The 26,503-nt window shown below is 40.0% G+C and overlaps 1 protein-coding gene across 3 annotated transcripts in view; it reads left to right on the forward strand.

The window, feature by feature from the left end:
- KCTD16 (potassium channel tetramerization domain containing 16) overlaps positions 1-26,503 on the forward strand; it is a 435,667-nt gene that overhangs the window by 61,496 nt on the left and 347,668 nt on the right. The window contains exon 4 of one of the 3 annotated variants that reach the window (XM_069764062.1): positions 10,962-11,010. The exons of the other annotated variants lie outside the window; for them this stretch is intronic. Coding sequence (XP_069620163.1) covers positions 10,962-11,010 — 49 coding nt within the window. The remainder of the gene's footprint in view (positions 1-10,961; positions 11,011-26,503) is intronic. 3 annotated transcript variants of the gene reach the window in all.

Here is a 26,503-nt window from a genome sequence, read left to right on the forward strand (position 1 = left end):
TGGAAATAAATATATAATTTTTATTTTATTATTTATACCTAACTAAGGGGGTTATAAAGTGGGGTTTGATTTACAATTTTTTTTTATTTTGATCACTGTGATAGGGTCTATCACAGTGATCCAAATGAACCAATAGGAAAAAATTCCTATTGTTGTCAGGTGCCGGCTGGTAGATGTTGGCGGGCGCACTGGGAGGTGCTATACCCTTATTTCTCAGCGCCGTTAAAAAGCGTTGCTGAGGATTAAGTACTCTTAACTGCTGCTGTTAAAAGGCGTATCGGCAGTCGTTAAGGGGTTAAATGTGTCTTCAGTCACAAGAGCTAGTTGACTCTAATAAATAATTATATTTGCATGTATTCACTGTTTCAGATGGCAATACACTGTGTGCAGAATTAGTAGGTAAGTTGTATTTTAGAGGATTATTTTTATTATTGATCAACAACTATGTTCTCAATCAACCCAAAAGACTCATAAATATCAAAGCTTAATATTTTTGGAAGTTGAAGTTGAGTTTTTTTAGATTTGGCTTTTTTTGGAGGATATCTGTTTGTGCAGGTAACTATTACTGTGCAGAATTATTAGGCAAGTTAATAAAAAACAAATATATTCCCATCTCACTTGTTTATTTTCACCAGGTAAACCAACATAACTGCACAAAATTTAGAAATAAACATTTCTGACATGCAAAAACAGAATCTCCAAAAATTTGTGACCAATATAGCCACCTTTCTTTATGATGACACTCAACAGCCTTCCATCCATAGATTCTGTCAGTTGCTTGATCTGTTTACCACCACAGCCTCCCAGACACTGTTCCGAGAGGTGGACTGTTTTCCCTCCCTGTAGATCTCACATTTTATGAGGGACCACAGGTTCAATATGGGGTTCAGATCAGATGAACAAGGGGGCCATGTCATTATTTTTTCTTCTTTGAGACCTTTACTGGCCAGCCACGCTGTGGAGTAGTTGGAGGCATGTGATGGAGCATTGTCCTGCATGAAAATCATGTTTTTCTTGAACGATTCCGACTTCTTCCTGTACCACTGCTTGAAGAAGTTGTCTTCCAGAAACCTGCAGTAGGTCTGGTTGTTGAGCTTCACTCCATCCTCAACCCTCAACCCTCCACCTTGTTGGCTCTCAAGCCTGAACAGCTTGGCGTAGGACAACATGTATAAAAAGTGTCATGAGATCAAAATCAGCTTGCCTAATAATTCTACACACAGTGTAGAGCAAACTGAACAAAAAAGTGTACCATTCTTGGGTGAGTATTTTGGGTGTGCTTGAATAATATGTCCGAGGCCCCATTGCTGCATGATTTGTGGTTGTTAGACAGCCTGAACAGAAACAAACAGCCTGTTTGTTTGGGAATCCCCATATGTGCTGTAGCTGTCTAACAGCCATAAATCATGCAGCCACAGGGACTGGGACAGAATATACCAGTAAGATAACACCCAAGAATGCTTGGATAAGATGTTATCCGAGCACATTCGCTCATCACTTATACCTACTTTTTGTAAAAAAAATGTTTTGTCAATTAACCCCTTCCTGACATTTTCAGTACATAAACACATTAAGTTGGGTGTGTGTGTATGGAGCGGGCTCAGGAGTTGAGCCCTCTGCATAGACAGTAGGTTTTGGTTGTGATATGCAGCCTGCACCTGGTGCCAACCGCTGACAGCTGGGGTCCTCATCGCTGACATCTTTGTAGGCCTATGAAGCCCAACCTAAGGCCATACTTTTTAGGAGATTGCAAATTTCACTTTATACTGCAATAGTTTGATATTGAATTAAATAGTACAACCAATAAAAAAAATTGCAGGTTCAAGTCTCTTAAGAGGACTGAAAGAAGTAAAATGTATTAAAAAAAATATTTAAAACATTAAAAAAGTAAATCACCCCTTTTTTTTCAAAAATACGTTGAAAAAATTTAAATTGTGTTATTGTTTCTCCATTTTACCCCACTTGGATTTCCCCCCCCCATTTTTTCAGTATGATATATTGTAAAATAAATCCATTAAAAATTACAAGTCATCCCACTAACAAACAAGCCTATGTTGACTGAAAAATAGAAGAGCTACAACTCTTGGAAGACAGGAAGAAAAAAAAAGACATAAATTGTCTGTGACTGGAAGGGGAAAAGCCATAAGCCTTTCGATCTAAATGTCTCTGAATCAAGGGAACCAACATTGTGTTAGGAATGTCCACATTATGATGGCTCTTTATGTTGGTTATTGTTTGCGTACAATGGTATTTTCCCATATGAAGAGCTAAAGCTTTATGTGATTACATCAGATTGTCACGCCGCTGTCTTTCACCGCACTTTACATTGATCTGTGAATCTGAAGACTGGAACAAAAGACTTGTTATCCTAAAGGTTTGCTTTATGGGAAATGAAGTCTTCATGTGGCAAAAGGTAGTTTCATATTAAATGGCTTCATAAGTGCTGCCATAGAAATGCTAACTGGGAAGAGTTTTTATAGTTGAAAAAGGCAAGAAAGGCAGATACTCCTGGGACCGTGCAATACTTCAAAAGCACAAAACTTTCTTAGAGGGGAAAAAAGCAGCTTTTATAAGAAATATATTCATTTCTTAACTTTGTAGTCTGTTCTGCATGGTGGCACCCAAAGTAGGATGTTCCTGTAAAAACATAATATTTTTTTGACAGTATAATATTTAAGTTTCTGTATCTTCTGTCTTTTTAATAACACTAGTATCATTTTTTTTAAAAGGGGTTGTCCAGTAGTTTTTTAATGTTGGTCTATCATTTGGAAAGGCCATCAATATCAGACCGGGTCGATGTGACACCCGGCACCCTACCTGTCAGCTATTTCAAGGGCTGGTGGCGGCTGTTATTTGCTGTTATTTGCTCACTTGTGAAGTGAAACAGCACAACACCTTCAACTGTATGTTGCCTGTAGAAGGGTACTGCATATTCGCTGCTTTAAAGGGGTATTCCCAGCTCCAATATCCTATTCAGTAGGTGTAATACCTCCAATTAGAAATGTAGTGTAGTTCTTCAGTTTCGCTATGTTGCTTACCCCATGTGCAGGGATTAGAGTAGCTTAGGTGTCCATGGGTATAACCAATCATATAGTGACAGATTCAGTAGATAGCTCTTAGTGGTCATAACCATGTTCTCCTAAGCTCCTATAATTACCTATATGAGGTAAGCGATATAGCAAATCTGTAGAACTATACTACATTTCTAATTGGAGGTATTTGTTAATATTATTATTAGTACACCTACTACATATTGGGATAGGATCTTGGAGGAGTTGAGAATACCTCTTAAGGCACACGTTGCGGATTTGGCTGTGGATCCGCAGTGGATTGGCCGCTGCGGATTCGCAGCAGTTTTCCATGAGTTTACAGTACCATGTAAACCTATGGAAAACCAAATCCGCAGTGCCCATGCTGCACAAAATACCGTGTGGAAATGCTGCGTTGTATTTTCCGCAGCATGTCAATTCTTTGTGCAGATTCCGCAGCGGTTTACACCTGCTCCTCAATAGGAATCCGCTGGTGTAAAAACGCAGGTGGAATCCACACAAAAAACGCAGGAAATCAGCTCTGTCAGTGCCTTGTGCCATGACAGGGGCTGTGTTGGATGCCCCAAGTTCAGGGAAAAACAGAACAATAAAAAATATAATGTCCCCTCATATATATTTTATGACTTTATTTTATGAGTTTATGACTTCTTGAGTAACATATTATGTAACTAACACACATATATATAGTATATATACAGAAAACTTCCTTCTCGCCCCAATGGGGGTGGTCTTTGTTGTCCTTTCTCATTCTCGGGTCCTCTACCAGAGGCCTGGGAGTTTGAGGGTTCTGCGCAGGATCTTAGTGGTTCCCAGCATTGCGCTTTTCTGGACCAAGAGCTCAGATGTTGCTCCTGGGATCTGTTGTAGCCATTCTTCCAACTTAGGGGTCACTGCTCCAAGTGCTCCTGTCACCACTGGAATCACTGTTGCCTTCACTTTCCACATCTTCTCCAGTTCTCCTTTGAGGCCCTGGTATTTCTCCAGCTTCTTATATTCCTTCTTTATGATGTTGCTGTCACTTGGCACTGTCACATCTATTATCATTGCTGTCTTCTGATCCTTGTCTACTATCACAATGTCTGGTTGGCTAGCCAACACATGATTATCCATCTTTATCTTGAAGGCTCACAGGATTTTCGCCCTTTCATTCTCCACCACTTTTTCTGGGGTCTCCAACCTGGACTTAGGGGGACTTAGCTCATATGCTGTGCAGGTGTTCCTGTATACAATTCCCGCTACTTGGTTGTGGCGTTCGGTATACGCTGTTCCTGCTTGCATTTTGCATCCTGCCACTATGTGTTGGACGGTTTCTGAGGTTTCTTTGCCTAGTCTGCACCTTAGGTCTTGTCTTGTCTTATATATACTGTACTATGCAGACATTTTAGTATGAGTTGGAAAAATCATGCAAATTAAGAATGCTTTCAAAAATAGTAAGGTGAATATTTAAATTTTTCTCAACTAACAAAATGCAAAGTGAGTTAACTAAAGAGAAATCTGCATCAAATTGATATTTGATGTGACCACACTTTGCCTTCAATAAAGCATCAATTCTTCTAGGCAGAGTAGCACACAATTTTTTTAAAGGAACTCAGCAGGGAGGTTCCAAACATCTTGGAGAACGAACCACAGATCTTCAGATTTAGGTTTGAACAAATCCTTCTCTCTTTATGAAATCCCAGACAGACCCAATGATGTTGTGATCAGATCTTTTTGGGGACTGTGACACCACTTCCATGATTCCTCGTTCTTTACTCTGAAAGACAGTTCTTAATAACATTGGCTGTATGGTCAGGTTCATTGTCTTGCTGCAGAATAAATTAGGAGCCAATCAGGCGCCTCTCTGATGGTATTGTATGATGGGAAAATATTAGGGATTAGTGAATAGCTTCGGCCTTATCCGAATAGCTATAGTGCTTACCAAATAGCAGCATCGGGAACCCTGTGCCGCAGCTGTATGTATCGTGACTGTGTGACAGTGTGTATGTGTATATATATATATATATATCTATATATATAGATATATAGATATATATATATACATAAACTATTCATTTCATAGATATATATATATATATATATATATATATATATATATATATATAAATATATATATGTATATATTGTGGAAAGCAATCTTTGAAATGTGCAATTGATATTCTGTTTTTTTATCTGTGATCCCTGGAAATATGCTTTAATGTAAGATAAAATGTGCTGCTGCATATGGTAATGTAGGCCACATATTTAAATTGTCTTTTCCCAACACAGCAGTTTTAGAAACTTTGCAGTTTTCAGTCCATCAGGAAACACATTCATTTATAGATTGGGTTTAAGCATTTATGAACCTGTGTGAAGTCGGTTTATTTTTCAGAAGTGCCACTTATGTCTATGGGCTGTGACGGGTATCGTGCTGCCCGCGGGGCATTCAACTAACTGCTTCTGGGCTGCTACACTGACAAGCATGGCGCTGTTTTTAGAAAATAAACAGAAGCTTTTTGGAATCCCAGCCAATTTCTTTTAGGTGAAAATAAATTACTACTCTGATACAGCCCAGGGGTCCGCAGCTCGCGATTAGAGTTTAGCTGGGGTCTGTTTTTAACTTTTTAGTTTTTTTTTATCATTATAATATAAACTAACCTCATCTACAATGTTTACGTTCACGCTTTATTTTGAGATTTGTTAAAAAAAAATATTCAATTAGTGATGGAAAATCTAAAGACATTGTGACATTTAATTTACAAAGATCGCTTGAATGCGCTGTGGGAAAACACGGTTTCCATTATAGTGTGGCTATAATGGAATAACTGTAAGCATTTTTAGCTTATCTTAGATCACTGCTGTGTTGGCACGTTACTCTACAGAATCATGCAGCGGTTATCCACTATTATTTAACAATGTAACCTACGATATCCCATGGGTATTGTGAGCAATCTTACTCTAATTAACCTCCATGAACTACTGCTTAGCAACAAGGTAGACATATCTTACTTTACAAGCAGGTAGCAAATCCTAATCTATGTTTTTTGAGTTAAACAGTGTGAATATATATGTATACAGTTGCAAAAAAAAAGTAAGTGAACCTTTTGGCATCACATGAATTTCTGCATCGATGACTAATAAACTGTTGTTTCATTGTTATTGAAAAGGGGTTGTCCACTACGAGGACAAGCCCTTCTTGAACTAAGCGTTTGGCCTCAATAAAATAAAAAAAAACTATACTCACCTCCCTTGCCGACACCGTTCCCGCGATGTTGACATTCACTCTCCCCAAGGCTCTCGTGCGGTGTTGTGACACGTGACCTCGGCAGCCAATCAGCGCTGGCATCACTGTCCCCGCCTATGTATGGATTGAACATGAGGTCTGGGTGGCAGCTGATCCCTGGCTTCCTCATTATGTTCAATCTGTAGGTAGGTGAGGACAGTGACACCAGCACGGATTGGGCTCCGGGGTCATGTGTCAAAACACCGTATGAGAGCCCTGGGGAGAGTGAGTGCCGACACCATGGGAACAGCGCCGTCACGGGAGGTGAGTATAGATTTTTTATTTTATCAGGGCCACACATTTAGTTCAAGAATTAGTTGTCCTAGTAGTGTACAACCCTTTTAAGTCAAAATAATAAATAAACACCACTAAAATAGCCTAATCATACACAGTTGTACTGCTCATGTCTTTTGATGAGTGCCTTGAGCTAACATATATTGTGCATGAAGTAAGTGAATCTCTCTGTCTTAATAACTTCTCCAACAGCTAATTGGAAAAAAAACTGCTTATAGAGATGAGAATGGAATTGTGGTTTCACAAGTGGTTTGCCCGTAAACCCTTTCCGACGTTGGGCGCAACAATACGCCCATGTCAGACTCCTTCCCTTTGATGTGGGCTCCAGCTCTGAGCACACATCTTTCCCAGCACATGTTTTGAACAGCTTACATGTGCCTCTAAGAGCCATGAGTGGAATTGCGATCCACCTGCAGCTGTTAACCTGTTAAATGCCACTGTTAATCTCTGAGAGCTTCATTTAACTCGCACTTCGGGGAAGCATTCCAGAAATCCCGCCCATCGGTGACCCTCTCACGTGATCGTGGGTCACTGATGGGCTGGCATGACAACCAGAGCTCTCCAGCAGACCTCTATGGTTGTCATAGCCAGATTGCAGATAGCAAATGAGCATTTCTGCTACATGCATGCAATTTGATCATCGCCTATATGTAGAAGAGCCGATCAAAGTAGTGCAGCTTCTAGTCTCCCATGGTGTCTATGGAAGCATGCAAAAAGTAAAAAAAATGTTTTTTGAAAATATAAAAAAATATATATATATAAAAGTTCAAATCACCCCCCTTCGCCCCATTCAAAATAAAACAAACAAAAAAATATAAACATATTTGGTATAGCCGCATTCAGAATCGCCTGATCTATCAATACAAAAAAAATTAACCTGATCGCTTAATGGCGTAATGAGAAAAAAAGTCAAAACGCCAGGATGACTTTTTTTGGTCTCCGCTACATTGCAATAAAATACAATAGCGGGCGATCAAAAGAACGTATCTAAACTAAAATGGTATCAATTAAATCAGCTCAGCACGCAAAAATAAGCCCTCACCCAGCCCCAAATCACGAAAAATGGAGACGCTTCAGGTTTCGGAACATGCGCCTTTTTTTTTTAAAAGTCTGGATTTTTTTTTTCACCACTTAAGTAAAAAACAACCTAGACATGTTTGGTGTTTATGAACTCATCATGAACTGGAGAATCATTATAGCAGGTCAGTTTTAGCATTTAGTGAATATGGTAAAAAACAAACAAAAAACAACTGTGGAATTCGACTTTTTTTGACAATTTCAATTTTTTTTCCTGTTTTCCAGTACACAATATGTTCAAAGCAATGGTGTCGTTCAAAGGTACAACTTGTCCTGCAAGAAATAATCCCTCACATGGCCATATTGACTGAAAAATAAAAAAGTTATGGCTCTGGGAAAAAGGGGAGCAAAAAACAAAAATGCGAAAATGGCCCGGGGTTAAAGAAAGGCACACAAAGCTTGGTTACTGACTAATCTATTCCTGCCAAGAAAGATCTCCTATGAACCATGCAGCAAGGAAATGCATTGAGATGCATGACCCTGTAAATGACTTCAAAAGCATTGCTAAAGACTATGATGTTCATCGGTCGGTTCAAAATCACAGCTGAACGGTTCATCTCTATTATGTGGTTATTGCTCCTAATTAGAGATTTCAAGTGAGTGCTAAATTTAAGGGGTTCACTTTCTCTCCCTTCACTGTGAATGTTAAGGAGCTTAAAGGGACTCTGTCACCTGAATTTGGTGGGCTCTGTTTACGGTCCGATGGGCGGTGTTTTCTGTTCTTTCATGCACCCCTCTCTTTCCCGCTGGTCGCAATATTGTCTTGAATTTGATTAGGTTTCCTCCATAGTACACGTGTGCGCAATGAAATCTTGCCTTGCGCATGCGCAGTATGCTTTGCCCAACTGCGAGCAAAGCCGAAATGCATTAGTGTGCATGCGCCGGGGCACTATGTCCCGGAAGTATTTCACTGTGTTCCGGGACATAGTGCGCCGGCGCATGTGCACTAATGCTTTTCGACTTTGCCCGCAATTGGCAAAGCCTACTGCGCGTGCGCAAGGCAAGATTGCATTGCGCACGCGTATACCACGGAGGAAACCTAATAAAATTCAAGACAATATTGCGGCCAGCGGGAAAGGAAGGGGTGCATGAAAGAACAGAAAACACCACCCATCAGACCGTAAACAGAGCCTGCCAAATTCAGGTGACAGGTTCCCTCTAATAAAATGTATAAACAGTACAACTGGTGATGGTGGTTCAAAACTCCAGATTATTTCAAAGGGATGGCTTACTTTTTTTTCTCTTTAACACACATATGGCATTACACATTACATTAAAGTATTGCCATGGCTTTGTGTGAGCAAAAGACAGTCACAAACTGCAGAATATGTGACGATTCAGAAGCAAATTCCATGAGTAAATACAATTGCATGTGAATTAAGTATTATATGCACATGAAAAATGTATGAATGGAAAAATACATCCACTATAGAAGTTAAAATTGTAAAGTTGTATTGAAATTTATAACTATTTTTTGTGGGGGGTTCATTTATCATTAGCCCTGATAAGTGGCCTCAATTTGTTTTAATAATCTTTCAATGAATCAAAAGTACAAGTAAACATAACATTATTTATTATCAGAAAATTTTGCTTTTTCTTCAATCATCAGACCTCAGCACAAAGCAGCTCACTGTGATATCAGATTACAGCAGTATATTGAGGTCTATGGGGAATGAATGGGAAAGATGGGGGGAAGGCAGAGGGAGAGAGACAGAGATACAGACAAATGGTGCTGCTGATTTTCAGTGCTTTTTCTTTTTACCAGTGCTGGATTCACAGCTCCCCTGCTCAGTACTGCTTTATAATGCCCTACTTGCCACTGCTGTAACTGAATATATGCTTCAAAAATACATGATAGAAGGGATTTCTTACAGCTCTATATACAGTGGGGCAAAAAAGTATTTAGTCAGTCAGCAATAGTGCAAGTTCCACCACTTAAAAAGATGAGAGGCGTCCCAGAACCACGCGGGGGGACCTAGTGAATGAACTGCAGAGAGCTGGGACCAATGTAACAAGGCCTACCATAAGTAACACACTACGCCACCATGGACTCAGATCCTGCAGTGCCAGACGTGTCCCACTGCTTAAGCCAGTACATGTCCGGGCCCGTCTGAAGTTTGCTAGAGAGCATTTGGATGATCCAGAGGAGTTTTGGGAGAATGTCCTATGGTCTGATGAAACCAAACTGGAACTGTTTGGTAGAAACACAACTTGTCGTGTTTGGAGGAAAAAGAATACTGAGTTGCATCCATCAAACACCATACCTACTGTAAAGCATGGTGGTGGAAACATCATGCTTTGGGGCTGTTTCTCTGCAAAGGGGCCAGGACGACTGATCCGGGTACATGAAAGAATGAATGGGGCCATGTATCGTGAGATTTTGAGTGCAAACCTCCTTCCATCAGCAAGGGCATTGAAGATGAAACGTGGCTGGGTCTTTCAACATGACAATGATCCAAAGCACACCGCCAGGGCAACGAAGGAGTGGCTTCGTATGAAGCATTTCAAGGTCCTGGAGTGGCCTAGCCAGTCTCCAGATCTCAACCCTATAGAAAACCTTTGGAGGGAGTTGAAAGTCCGTGTTGCCAAGCGAAAAGCCAAAAACATCACTGCTCTAGAGGAGATCTGCATGGAGGAATGGGCCAACATACCAACAACAGTGTGTGGCAACCTTGTCAAGACTTACAGAAAACGTTTGACCTCTGTCATTGCCAACAAAGGATATATTACAAAGTATTGAGATGAAATTTTGTTTCTGACCAAATACTTATTTTCCACCATAATATGCAAATAAATTGTTAAAAAAACAGACAATGTGATTTTCTGGATTTTTTTTTCTCAGTTTGTCTCCCATAGTTGAGGTCTACCTTTGATGTAAATTACAGACGCCTCTCATCTTTTTAAGTGGTGGAACTTGCACTATTGCTGACTGACTAAATACTTTTTTGCCCCACTGTACTGTGCATAGAAGACATACAAGCTCACTCAAATTATTATTAATTCTGAAAGTTACCTAAAATATTAGGTATGCTTTAATCAATCGTCTAATTATTTGCCATACCTATGGTTAGTGGACAAAATAATAATAAATTGTGAATTTAGTTACTATAATTAATATGTCAACGTGTATTTGATTGGTTATATGCACTAATTCTGTTTTTGGTGTGATTTTGTTGAAGTTCTTGAAAATTTTTTATTTTTTTATGCATTTGTGTACAGTAATTTAGCCTAGGTGAAAAAAAAATTGCAACAAAAACAGTGCTTTTTTTTCTTTTTTTCAGGAGGAGAGTTGGAGTTTAATAAGAATCAGGCTTCTTACATAACTGAATAGTAAGAAACATTATAGTTATTCAGAGTTTTTTAATTAGCTGCAAATAGTTCCCGGCAATTAGGTATGTTCTCTATCAAAATATATAAGCACAGCACTTAATATCATACATTACTTGTATTATTACTTAAAGGATTTACAGACTAATTGCTCATTTGAGAGTCATTTTGTTGCGCACATATTTCATTATGTTGACGGGGTAAGTTTGTGACCTTATATGCTCCCAATATTAAAACACTTTGTTATAGTTTCTGAAGTAATTAAAGTGATATTACAGTTTCAACAAATAAAGATTATGCATTGTAGAAGAAATCTGCTGGCAGTCATTAACCAGTTCATGACCGAGCCATTTATACCCCTTCCTGAGCCGGGCCATTACTCTCTTTTTAATGCCTTTATATTTTTTTATTGTTCGGATTTTCAAATTATAATTTTTTTTTAGACACATGGTACTTCATTTTTATGTTATTTTTATATTCCTTTTACAGATACTGGGGAAAATGTAAAGAACAATAGGAAATGTGCCTGTTTTTTGCATTATTTGTTTTACAACCACAATGGACGCTAAAAACATTTTAAATTGTGTTCCCCTTTCTGCAGAAATTATGTTTAAATATTGGACATATTTGTTCAATTGGGGCGGATCTGGAAACCGATTTAGACTGTCAGTGCCTCTTTTTTTTTTAGATTGCCCTGTTCTTGTTTGTGCGTTTTTACATCTGATATATTTTTAATTACAATTTTTTTTCCATTCATTTCATACACTGTGACCTCAGAAGGTCTTAAAATACCTGTGTGTGTATTTGTTTGTGCATGTGTGAGGGGGGAATGTTAACATATTATTACATTATTTTTTTGCTGATTTTCCCGGTAATTTGGGTTTGGTGTATTAGCCCAAGCCACACTGAAATTTTAGCCTCCTGGCTTGATAGGAGAGTTGTTTAGTTTCTTTTTAGCTCCCAGCAACTCCTGCTCCCTCACTACACCCAGCAATCACATATTCACTGGGTCCAGAGAAGAAAGCACTGTCAGTGCTTACTAATTTGTTTACAGAAGCACTAGTTCAGATTTGTGTATAAAGAGATGGAGAAGGTACTCATGGTAGTAAAAAACCTTTATTCTGTCTTTGAGAAGTTTGGCTCTGTGTGACAGCCAGATTCCCTCCCCTACAGCTTCAAGATCTTGTGATAGCTGCTTAGACCTTTTAGAACATAAGTGCAGCAATATGAGAGGACTGCCCAGACGTTTAAAGTCTATGGACATTCCAGAAGTATTGAAGTAGGATCATTCATTTACTTTTAGTGGACAAACATTAATCCTAATGGACATGGAGGTGAACAACTTGTTACTGTAACTGTGGATTTATAGCTGAAGATTGGCTCAAATATAGCAGAGTTTTTCTGCAAATCTATGACAGATTTCACGCTAGATTGTCCCAATCCTTTCAGGAATTTTATCCTTTCAAACATTTCTGGCATATTGGCATAAGATATGTCTTCTAAATTTAGGATTAATGTGCTGAAGTTAGAAAAAACATAACTTTATTTTTGGGGAGCAATATATGGTTCATGCCTAAATAATCAACTATACATCATCAGAAGAACTGAATCAATTGGTACAGTGGGGAAATTAAGTATTTGGTACACTGCCGATTTTGCAAGTTCTCCCACCTACAAACAATGGAGAGGTCTGTATCTTTTATTGTACGTACACTTCAACTGTGAGAGACAAAATCTTAAAAACATCCAGAAAATCACATTGTATTATTTTACATACCGTAATTAATTTGCACTTTATTGCATTAAATAAGTATTTGATGCAATAGAACAAAAAAACTTAATATCTGGTAGAGAAACCTTTCTTTGCAGTTACAAAGGTCAGCTATTTCCTGCAGTTCTTGATCAAGTTTTCACACACTGCACCAGGGATTTTGGTCTACTCTTCCATACAGATCTTCTCCAGATCTTTCAGGTTTTGGTACTGTCAGTGGGCAACATTGAGTTTTTTCTCTCTCTAAAGATTTTCTTTTGGGTTCAGGTCTGGAGACTGTCTAGGTCACTCCAGGATCTTGAAATGCTTCTTACAGAGCAGCTCCTTAATTGTCCTGGCTGTGTGTTTTGGGTCATTATCTTGCTGGAAGACCCAGCCACATGGATGATACAAACTGACTCATAATCTCTGGTTCGGTTCATCCCAAAAGTGCTCGGTGGGGTTGAGATCATAGCTCTGTGTGGGCCATTAAAGTACTTCCTCACCAAACTCACCCAACCATGCCTCTATTGACCTTCCTTTGGGCACTGGGTCACAGTAGCCTTTTAATGTGTCCACGAAGTTGGAAGCAACCAGTTGTCCAAAATATCTTGGTATGCTCAAGCATTAAGATTTTCCTTAACTGGAACAAATGGGCCTAGGCAAACCCCTGAAAAAACCTTATAGCAATATTACTCTTCCACCATACTTTACAGTTGGCATAAAGCAGTCATAGAAGTAACTGTATCCTAGCATACACCAACCCAGGTCTATGAGACTGATAGCTACTAGATAGAGGATTGCGATTAATTACTCCATAGAACACATTTTCCAGCCGTAAAATCTAGAGGATGTGTGCTTTACACAATGTTACTCAATTATTGGCATATACGGCTTGCGTTCCGCTAATCAGCCATGAAGCCATGGGTGCACAGGTTTGTGCTGACGTTACACCAGTGGAAGTTTGGAACTCTACAGTTATTGAGTCAACAGAGTGTTGTTGACTTCAATGCATCTTGCCCTTGATGACTTTGCACTGCGGCTAAATTATTGTTGTTTCTGAACGCTTCCACTCTTCAATTATACCGCTCAGTTGATGCTAAATTTTTAGGAGGGAAGAAGTTTCATTAAAGAGGTATTCCCATGTCTAAAATCCTATCCCAATATGTAGTAGGTGTAATAATAATGATATTAACAAATACCTTCAATTAGAAATGTAGTACTGTATAGTTCCTCTGATAAGCTATGTCGCTTAACCCTTATGCAGGGCATTGCAGTAGCTTAAGTCCATGATTATGACCACTAACAACTAACTATCCCTATATGAGAAGTCATATCCATGGATACTTAAGCTACTGTAATGCCCTGCACATAGGGTAAGCAACATAGCAAATCAGAAGAGCGTAAGCAACATAGCAATTCAGAAGAACTGTACTACATACTCCTTTAACTCCTTTATGAAATGGTGATATCCATGCTGAATTCAGTGAACTCTTAAGAACAGCCTATCCTGTCAAAATTGTTAGCAAAGGAGGTCAGGGGTTGGATCTTCTAGCAATGGGACTGAATGAAAAACTTGAATACAGTGATTTAAGGGTGTGTCCCAACACTTTTGTCCATACAGTGTACTATGATATAACCATACCCTTCAGTAGTAACTAAAACAAGAAACGATATAGCAGTCATAAACGGGTCCCCCAAAAATCTGTCAGTGTGTTGCATCCATATAAATACGTTAGGACAAATATGTGTGATACATTAGGTGGAGCCATTTACTTTCATGCGTGTAGTAGCAATTTTAACTTGTTAGTGCCCTTTTTGTCACAAACAGACCAGCGCTTTGATCCACAGAATGTCCGCTGATGGAGAATCACGTGACCAGACCTGTCCATCTGCCTCCTCCAATTGTAAAACATCTCACACGGGAAACCTTCTTTCCTATTGGAGGAGACTGATTGTCAGGTCTGGTCACGTGATTTTCCACCAGCATCCGTTATACGGACAGAGATACTGGTCAGTTTGTGAGGAAACCTTCAATAAAAAGAGGAAATGGCCAACCCCTTTTAAGAAACATTTTACTTAATGGGAAAAAAAATCCCTCCATTAAATATTTTCCCTTAAAATCCAGGACACCTTAAGCTTGCTCTCATCCATTTGTGATATTTTCATTTAACTGTCAATGAGATGAAAGACTACATTGTGTAAAATGACCCAGTTTTCCAAGCAAATAAAAAGGGATTTTTATTCAGTCCTCTTGGCTCAAAGGCTCTAGTTTCGCATAGACATGTAAGAAGCTTGCTCAGCACTCTTCACTTGAGGTTTAGAGTTTCTGGATATTTATATATTCCTGTCGATTGCTCTTGGGAAGAAAGAAACAATCTGTAACGTCTTTTCCTGCTTTCAATATACAGCCAGATGCTTGCTCAAGTGTGTCAAAAGCTGGTTTGTTAGCTGAGTTCAGCATTAGCGCTAGACAGCAGTTTATCATTAAGGTGTCCCGCATTTAATATTCCCTGTCCCTCTTCTCTTCTCATAAATTATTAATACCAATAACGTGACCTTACCGACCAGTGGTCTTGAGCTTTCACACTTATATCACATAATGGTTACGTTCACAATTACCATTTCTTACTTTGAAATGTTTGAACATATGATGATTATTTCTTAGGACTTGTGAACTGTGACAAATCATGGCTCACAAAGCCTATTCCATACCTTAGGCCAGGATCACACATGCTAGAAACACGTCCGTGTCTCACATGTGAAATCCAAGCTCTGGCGCCGGCACTCCAGAGCGGAGCGTGCAGCCGCATAGCAACACATGGAGCCGCACGCTCCGCTCTGGAGTGCCGGCACCAGAGCTTAGATTTCACATGCGAGACACGGACGTGTTTCTCGCATTTGTGTGATCCCGGCCTTACTGTGCTTTCCATTTCATTCCAAATCACTTAGGCTGGTTTCAGACTTGCATACAGGAGGGCTGCGGATGGCAGCGTACTTCCTCTCTTCTTCCTCCCTGAAACCCCACCTATGCTCCGCTTACTTCTCCTTGCGTCCTGCGCTGCCCTGCGTACCTATATTTAACATTGGGTACGCAGGGACGTGCGCTGTATGCGGATGCTTCTGCATGCGCCGTTCCGATAGATGCTACTGCGCAAGCGCCTCCGCCGGCTACTTGTTGCTGCAGCCAAAAATTTTTTACATTACAACAAAACGGCACAGTAGCATCATCAGCAAGCGATTCAGTCAATTTGTGCATGCGCTGCCCACTCTCTTCAGAGGACCAGTGCGCGGGAGCGTGCACACCGAGGAAATCCCCACTGGAGCTAAGAACTTAGTCCCCATGGTAAAATATTTATCAACGCTAGAATAATTTTTGTTTGCTGCAGCAGCAAGTAGCCGGAGGAGGCGTTTGCACAGTAGCATCTATCGGTACGCGATAGATGCTACTACGCATGCACCGCCTCTGGCACCATTTTGTTGTAGTGTAAATTTTTTTGGCTGCGGAAACAAGGAGCTGGTAGAGACGCTTGCGCAGTAGCATCTATCGGAACACGATAGATGCTAATGCGCACGCGCAGCCGACAGCACCATTTTGATGGTGATTTTTTTTTCTTTTCAACACAGCAATATAATGGGCACTAACTGATAATTGATAGTGCGCATGCGCCACCATTTTGATGAAGTGACATGATTTTTTCAAATACACACATTAGTATATTCATTATGTAATCTAGGTGGCAGTCTGCATTTTGAATACCTAGTAAGAGCACCACATGAAGACCTCCCACAGGCCGCCTTAGGGCACAAGCATATCATTAACTCAAAACTGAAAATAAAGATTAAACAACAACCACAAGACAGATTTCATCAATAGGTATCATTTTAATCAGTATAACGGCGCCGACCTGACACTGTGTAGGTTACTGTGCACAATCCTGCTGACAGGTTCACTTTATAGCGAACCTGTCACCTGAGAAAATACTATTTTCCTTCAGATGCAAGGCTAATATGCAGCTAAATAAAACACCAAGCTGTGTGCACGCCCCGGCAGAGAAGTGCAGCAGAGACAGATGTCAATCAAAGTGCTGGCACATGCTTACACAGTATAGTGAGCAGTTCTGAAAGTCGTGACTGTAGCCCCTCCATGCATGCATACTCCCCCGTACTCAAAGCGCGTGGATCCCAGGAGGAACTAAACTTTTTCTCCCTGTAAAAAAATGGAAAGTATCCCAGTAGGATTGTGGAAGGGAAGAAACTTCGCTCACCAAAATATACCTGAGACCCCTGAGACCATCCTTCCCTGGAGATCAGTGGCTGACTACCACATGAGTGCAAATAGAAATAGAAGACCGGAATCCATTTTCAGTAAAAAAATTATTTCTTATCTTCAGTGATAAAAAAAAACAAGATCATGGGAACCCCCAATAGACCTGACGCGTTTCGGACCCAGTAAAAACAGTCCTTCCTCAAAGGCCTTTTTATCGATGTTTAAATAGATGTTTAAATATAGAAATAATTTTTTACTGAAAAAGGATTCCTGTGCCGAAAGTCTTCTATTTCTATTTCCAATAGGATTGTATCTGTAGTTCAAGGACAGACCATGAATATTATTACAAAATGAATACCATGAATCTGCTAATATTTACTTTCTAATCTTTTTACTTCTACACAATCTATATGACTTAAAGGAAGATCTAGCAATCATTTATTGCTAGGTTCGGTTTTCTGGGCACTTGTCTTGTAGCGTTCTCTTTCTAGCCGAGAATCCGTAATTCCTAAGAGATAGTACAGCGTTCTCTATATGCCATTGATTAAGCTGGGCCACTGGTTTGTAATTTCAGGATATCATAGCCTACAGGAAGGAAAAGAAAATATATTGATAAACAAGGTTAGAACAAGGTTGTAATATATTGTTCAGAACTTTTGCTGTCTATTGTAAAATATTTTATCTAGGAATTGATTGGAATCCTTTTTCGGCTTTGTTTATAAAGATTTTGATAATCTTTTTTTTCATTATTACACATATTTCACAAAACACAGTGCACAAGTTATAATCTACCTTCATATAAGTATCAGTCAGAAACAATTATAAGTCCAAGATTAAAGAGAACCTGTCACTTGCCATAAATATGTAAATCAAGTTTTGTTAGTCAAGGGGGCGTGGTTCACTGAATCACCATACGACCTTAGCTGATGAGGACAAATAAGATGCGGCCAAAGCTCTGGAATGGAAAGGGACAGGAAAAAAATAAAACAAAAAGGCCAGATTCAGAAGAACGGTGAACTGTGACATCTCGACCAGATAGAACAATTGCACATAAATGGCAAGTGACGGGTTCTCTTTAAAGCCACTTATTAATGCACCCAGTTTGTTCTTTTTTTTCTCTGCATGTGGGCCTTCTTACATTCTCCTGTGTCCTCCCTTATCTCATTACGCAATTATTCCTGTTTTTGAACATATTTCCACTGTTCTGCTTTGCTTGGCATCACTTTTACTCAACATGGCGTTCTTACTCGACCCCTATGAAGTTGAATGACTGCAGGGAGGCTCAACTCTTCTACTCACGCCAATAGTATCAATTCTACACATCACCTGATCCCGACCTTGGTTATGTCACCCGATCCCGACCTTGGTTATGTCACATGACATGCGGACACCTGACGGCATGGACACACGCCCCCTTATACGAAGTTCTATTCTACTATTGCTTATGATTTGAGGCTGACAGTGGTACGGCTCATACAGCATCATACCACTAGTGACCTCAGTCGCACGCTGCTTACATGTCCTAATTAGAGTTGAGCGAATTTGTTCGGTTTCCCTCTTATACGGCAAGCTATGGCGCCTGCCGAATAAGCTGCAGAGGGAACCTGGCTTCTTGGATCACGCCGGCTCATCAGCTGATTGGCACCGCAGCTGCATATGTCGTGGCTGTGTCGCAGTCACGACACATGCATGGAGAGCCCAACAAACAGGCTCTCCATGCATGTACCATGACTGTGACACAGGCAGCTGCGACACCAATCAGCCAGCGCGATCCAGGGAGCCAGGTTCCCTCTGAAGCTTATTCGGCAGGCGCTATAGCTTGCCGTATAAGAGGGAAGCCAAACAAATTTTCTCAACTCTAGTCCTAATCCTACTTCCACTCCGCAAAACTGTAAGCTTCTGTGGGTTATCCTCACCTCCCAATCATCTTGTCCATACCTCTTAGGTTTTTATGAACCTTTTATGGATATTATTATTTTTTTTATGTATTTTGCTTTCCTCTGGGGCTTTGATGATTTCCTTTTGGTTCTGTTACTCGTCAACGTTGCTTGTTTGAATTCAATTTATTTTGGATTTCTTGAATAAACTTACTCTTCACTTCAACTGCATACCTTTGATTGTGAGTTTCTTCATATTATTATCATGGATTGGAACTGCTCCTACACGGAGTTTGTTCTGGTGGTTCTGGCCACTTTCACATGGTTGTATCATGGACGTATTGCAGTATCCCAGTGTCTACTGGACTGGTACATTCTATCTGCAACAGCTGAACCTTACTTAGATAGCCATAGTAATGTAAGGAGTTCTGAGTCAGATTCAGGTGATCGTCAGGTGGCTCAGTTGCTACAGTTATCAATGGATGCAGAAAAGCACTTTATTATTACAGGAGTGTTATTGTCCCAAGGTGGAAAAAAAATATTTCGGCAGCACAAAGCCCATGCACAGGATGCAGGGACCACTTATTCCTTGTTTCCATTCTCTGTTAATTGCTTTATGTATGGAACTTTTGTCCATTGAGACAACGCTTAAGGGAAAGAATATCTTTTCAAACAGCATATCTGACAAATCATGCTACATTGGATTTAAATGGAATCCAGCAAATATAGCCCCTGTATGGAATTGATGTATACTGTACATTAAGTCCTCATTCACTTCTATTGGTGCCCAATAACAGCATGATAGACAGTGCAGCCTTAACTCAGCTGTGTGCATGACGCCGTAGGCTGATATTGATGTATTCATCATGGTTATAATGCATTACAAGTGAGTGTGAATACAAATGCGGGATAAACCACCAAAGTGAACAATAGCCAGCTGTGAGGAACAGAATAATAAAGATTATCTCTAAATGACTTGTAGCTAATGCAACTGCATCAATATTCGGCTCAGTGTTTTACCATGTTGATATGCCACCAGCTAAGTTAGGATGATTTCATTGTTTGGATATTTCAGCTCCTGTGCTACACAGATTTACATTGATACAAATAAACTATTAACACTTCTATATTTGAAAGCATTCTTACTATGCAACATTATTTCTACACCTCTCTAAAACATTTGCATAGTACTGTATATAGTGTACATGCAGTAAAATTGCAAAACCAAGGCAGAAAAGTCATGGAATTATGGAAATAACAGGATTGATAGACATGTTAATTACATGGACATGATGAAAAAATGGAAACAACATCAAAACATCTCAATTGATTCAATATTGAGTATGAGCTCCACATGCAGGACTAGCGAGATTTTTCTGCCTTGGCATGCTGTTAATATGCTCGATGGAAAAGAAGTCCAGAGATCTGCATGTCATGGTAGCACATTCAAGTTATGCAGATTGCTCATAGTAGCACAAGTCACATGCGTCTTGTTGTCATGTTGAAATATGGCTCCAAAGACACTTTAAAGAAATGGCCTTAACACTGGTTCCATGACCAAGTCAATGTAATGCCGAGCTGTCAGTGTACCTGAAATGAAAACTAGATGGGTCTGGCTACTGTATATTATGACACCACACACCATACTCCTGGAGTCGGACCGGTTTGACATTCCCTTGTGAAGGTCTCTTCATGGTGTTGCTCACAAGGTCTCCAGACCAATTTCTTGCTATCATTACACCCCAAAACCAGGACTTGTCAATGAAGAAGATAGACCTCCATTCATGCCATCTATTTTTCTGATAGCCTTTAAGAGCTATGGCATGAGGTCAATAGAATATCTGTAGCAGGAGCTGGATGTCATGGTGTTAGCCCAATGTCTTGCAAACACTTTCTAATGGTTTGTGTAGAGACACTGTTTGACTTTTTAAGCTTGGCATGTGACATCCAATTTTACCCAATGTGATACTGGTGGTACAGCCATTTTTCTAAAGTGTTCTAGGTGCCCTTTTTCAATACATCAACAGGCTACATATTGCTCGTGCTACTGTGATCAGGTAAATCTGACAGGGAGAAGGACTTGGGGATCCTAGTTAATGATAAACTTACCTGGAGCAGCCAGTGCCAGGCAGCAGCTGCCAAGGCAAACAGGATCATGGGGTGCATTAAAAGAGGTCTGGATACACATGATGAGAGCATTATACTGCCTCTGTACAAATCCCTAGTTAGACCGCACATGGAGTACTGTGTCCAGTTTTGGGCACCGGTGCTCAGGAAGGATATAATGGAACTAGAGAGAGTACAAAGGAGGGCATCAAAATCAATAAAGGGGATGGGAGAACTACAATACCCAGATAGATTAGCGAAATTAGGATTATTTAGTCTAGAAAAAAGACGACTGAGGGGCGATCTAATAACCATGTATAAGTATATAAGGGGACAATACAAATATCTCGCTGAGGATCTGTTTATACCAAGGAAGGTGACGGTCACAGGGGGCATTCTTTGCGTCTGGAGGAGAGAAGGTTTTTCCACCAACATAGAAGAGGATTCTTTACTGTTAGGGCAGTGAGAATCTGGAATTGCTTGCCTGAGGAGGTGGTGATGGCGAAATCAGTCAAGGGGTTCAAGAGAGGCCTGGATGTCTTCCTGTAGCAGAACAATATTGTATCATACAATGATTAGGTTCTGTAGAAGGACGTAGATCTGGGGATTTATTATGATGGAATATAGGCTGAACTGGATGGACAAATGTCTTTTTTCGGCCTTACTAACTATGTTACTATGTTACTATGTTACTATGTAGATTACATGGCCTAAACATTATAAAATGGCCATCAGCACCTCTAGACTTTTCTCCCATTGAGCACTTCTAAGACACTATTGGTTTGCAATTGCAAATGGAGCTGCCAGCTGTGTAGATTGATAAATGCATGCCCAAGTGCATTCAGCATGGCAGAACATCCCTAAGACAACCATTAAAGAGGTTGTCCACTACTCGGATTGAGCATGTAGAGGAAGTCAGAGATCAGCTGCATCTCTGAGTTCCTCTTCATGTTCATGTCGTTCAAAGGCAAGGGACAGTGATTCCAGTGCTGTTTGGGTGTGTCATAACAACCCCATGAGAGCCCCAGGACTGCGAATGCTGGCACCACTGGAATGGCGCCGGCACGAGAGATGAGTCTAAGCTTTTTTATTTTATCAGGGTCAAACATCTAGATCAAGAAGGTGTTGTCCTAGTAGTGGACAACACTTTAATAGACAAGATGTATGGGAATTTCTGCACTTGACGCTAATACTGAAAACATAGACATGTAGATCAAATACAAAAACATCTCTATCAATATTGTGATTTCCATATGTTGATAGTGTATCATTAGATAGATAAATAGATAGATAGATAAATAGATGGATTGCCATGTGAATCTTTTGGTCACAATTTCTTCCATGAAGACCTCTTCTGGCCAAATTTCTCCAAACAGTATCTGGGTGTAGCTGTGTCCTCCTGGTTGCTGTCTGTTCTGAGATGATGGTACTGCTGGATATCTTCTGACTTTGGAGGGAAATAAGCATGACATCTTTTATTTGCTGCACTAAATTTACTTGATTGACCACTGTGTGTCCTCAGTGTTCCCCATTTCTTGGTACTTGTTCAAATGAGCTTGAAGAACACATCTTGAAACCTGGTATGTTTTGACATTTTTACCTGGAAGAGACCTTACTGATGCAGTATCCTGTTGCTGTCATCAATCTTACCATGGTATATGACCTGTGACATTAAACAGATAAATGACAGTGTTTTAACTTAAATATGAAAATGATGATCATGATTTTGTAGAATTATAATCAGGAGTATGAGTAAGTGTTCCCAAAAGAATAGAATCTGTTTTGATGGCAAAAGAGTCATAACAAATATTGATTTAATTTAGATTGTTATTTCATTCAATTTGCATTTTGTTAATTGATAAAAATAAACAGTTCTATTTTTGAAAGTATTTTTACATTGCAGCATAATTTCCATCCCTTCCGAATTATCACAATCATTACATAAGTGGTGAGTTTTCTCTAAATGTTTTCTGAATACTATCACAGAATTAATACCTGTGATCTCTTTTTGTTGGGCATTGTATCAAAACAGGCTCGTGCAGATCAAAAGAGCTTCTCTTCACATACTTTTTATGTATGGAGAAGAAAAGTGATGACAAGATGGTATTTATTAACTTAAAGCCCTATTGCATACCAAGCCAAGAGTAATGACTAGTGATGAGCGAGTATACTCGTTGCTCGGGTTTTCCTGAGCACGCTCGGGTGATCTCAAAGTATTTGTAAGTGCTCGGAGATTTAGTTTTCATCACCTCAGCTGAATGATTTACAGCTGCTACACAGCTTGAATACATGTGGGGATTCCCTAGCAACCAGGCCACCCTCACATGCACTCAGGCTGGCTAAAAGCTGTAAATCATTCAGCTGTGTCAACAAAAACTGAATGCTAACAAATACTCGGAGACCACCCGAGCGTGCATGGGAAAACCCGACCAATGAGTATACTCGCTCATCACTAATAATGACTAGTGATGAGCGAGTATACTCATTGCTTGGGTTTTCCCGAGCATGCTCTGGTGGTCTCCGAGTATTTATGACTGCTCAGAGATTTTGTTTTCATCGTGGCAGCTGAATGATTTACAGCTACTAGCCAGATTGAATACATGTGGAGATTCCCTAGCAACCAGACAATTCCCACGTGTACTTAGGCTGGCTAGTAGCTGTAAATCATTCAGCTGCTGTGATGAAAACTAAATCTCTACACTAACAAATACTCGGAGATCACCCGAGCGTGCTTGGGAAAACCTGAGCAACGAGTACACTCCCTCATCACTAGTAATGACGTATCATAATTGCCTGATGTGAACATAACCTTAGGTTGCTTTTATCAGGGGCCGGGGGTGTCATAAAGAACCTCACCAATTCTATACAATGACAAAACTATTTGCCATAATTTCACTTCTCTAAAATTTTGTCTGAATTTGGATGCAAACTGCAGAGCTATGTCCATGGAGCGTGTTGAGACTGTACTGCTTCATAGTTCAGAACGACATGACTTGTGTGTGCTGACATATAGACTCTGTTTTACCAAGTAGAAAATAAAACATGATTTCTATTTTACATGTAGTATATAGGCTGTGATACATCGTTTGTGTCACTTTTAGAACAGCCAACTTGGCAAAGTCCTCTTGGTCACTGCAAGAAAATAAGTATTGCCATCTCAGCCATATATCCCGATCTCATAACTGGGATAGGAATATACATTTTAAAGGGGTTATCTGAATTACTTATGCTTAAAGAAGTTATCCACTACTTGGACAATTTCTTGTCATACCCTTCGCTTGGCCCCTATAAAATAAAAAGCTTTTACTCACCTCCCTTGTCGGTGGCGTTCCCTCAGTGTTCGCATTCGTGGTCCAGGTGCTCTCATGTGGTTTTTGTAATGCCGGCGTTCAATGAGCGCTGGTGTCGCTGTCTCCGCTTCCTGTCGAATTGAGCATGAAGAGGAAATCAGAGATCAGCCGCAGCATGAACTTCGTCTTCTTGTTCGATTTGTCTGAAAGCAGAGAAAGTGACACCGGTGCTAATTGGGCACCGGCATCACTTGTCACAACAGCCCCGGGGCCGCGAATGGCGACAACTCATGAACGGCACCATCACGGGAGGTGAGTATAAGCTTTTTTATTTTATGGAGGCCAAACATTTTGATCAAGAAGGAGCTGTCCTAGTAGTGCACAACCTGTTTAAGCAGCGTGAGCAATATTGACTCAATGATGGGCTGACACCAGACCCCCCCACTGATCAGCTGTTTTTAGCTCGGGCTCAGTCAGGTTAATGAGTATTGGACCCCAACCGATCTTATATTGTTGACCTATCCTAATATTAAACAAATTCACAGAAACAAAAAATCCCCAGTGTAAACTAGATAAAAATACCTTTATTAATTAGTTTTAAAACCTCTCAAAAACAATAATAATAATAATAAGTGCACTTAACGTAAACCATCACCATGACAACAACATATAATAGAAAAGACCAGGGTGATGCCTAGCCCTATACTGCACTACCTGCACCCTACCTACCAGCGGAGGTTGGCACCCTACAATCCTGCGCAATTGGCGCCCCCGCTCACCGTCGACTCTCCCTCCTACCCCTATTGGGCCCTACTAGGATGGGATGGAAACACATCAACAATCATGCAAAAATGACATTTAAGTATGAAAAGGGGGAGTCTATATTACTACCTGCTCTACCCCTACCTGTCAGCGGAGGTTGGCACCCTATTATAGTACGACAGTGGCGCCCCCGCTCAACGACGACTGTCCACTATCCTGTCCCTTATTAGGTGTTTAGGGAAATAGGAGATTATATTTGTAATAAAGTGCTGTAGTGCTTGTAAACCATGTCAAAACACTCCCAAGGGTTAAACAAACAAGTATGGATCCTCTTTAATGTAACACACATTCATACACCAGGTACTCCAGACAAAGTGTAGTATGATATACGATAGATATGAATCCTTTGTCTAGTGTTCATCCAGTTCAGCCTGATGCACTGCTTGGACACCAAAACACATAATCCAAGACAACTGAGCGTAATACCCAGTAAAACCCCAAGAAAAAGGCCACAGTAACACAGTACCTTTGTTATTGGGAATCCATACAAAAACCATTTGATATTTTAATAGTATATCCATAAACGCAATATATTTGCAAAAACTTCCCTTGTAAACTCGCAAAAGCCTCCCTTGTAAACTCGACGCGTTTCCCCTCACTGTTACATGAGGTTCATCAGGAGCAATACATGATAATAAGGGGTTACTTAGCTTATATCAAATGTCAAACTCGAAACCGATACATGGTACAGCATCCCAGGGCAAGTCCCCTCTCGATATGGTCCCCATAGATATATATTTTTTTCTCTGTGAATGTGTTACAACTATCCTAATATTAAGTACCATTAAAGCATATAAAATCTCATTGACTTTAATAACCTTTAACTAATTTATCCAACCTAATGGCATTAGTTTTTAATAAATCTATTTTAGACATTTCCAGCTGAGGCATAAATGCAAAGAAGCTGTGCATAGTGCTGAAATAGTCAATAGATAGTTTGTAGTCATGATGAGCGCCACATCCATAAATCTCTAATGATTATATAGTGCTGGAATTGTATTTGCAGTCCAGCATAGCTCATTGAATGGTGCATTGTCCCATCTCAGCGGTAAATGAAGATACATTAAATCCCAGTGTACTTGTACAGGGAAGTGCCGCCAGTGAAATATAAATGTCACGGAAGCTTTATTTTTGTCACCGTTAATCTTTAAAATGAATGAAAAACACCTGAGAGACTACATTATTTCCGTTAGTAAAAAATAGAACTGGACTTGTTAGAAGTAAGGTATGTAACCTTTCCAACCCAGTAAATAAAAGTTAAATATTAGAAGTGTCAAAGTGCCTGGAGGGATGTAATTTGTTCTCCTCTTGGCCCTTGGTTTGTATTTCCCAAGAGACGCTTCAAACATTCCAAGAGTGTGTGCCAAGCATTAGTGGCGGC

Source organism: Ranitomeya imitator, chromosome 4, assembly GCF_032444005.1.
Source record: "Ranitomeya imitator isolate aRanImi1 chromosome 4, aRanImi1.pri, whole genome shotgun sequence".
NCBI classification, from domain to species: Eukaryota; Metazoa; Chordata; class Amphibia; order Anura; family Dendrobatidae; genus Ranitomeya; species Ranitomeya imitator.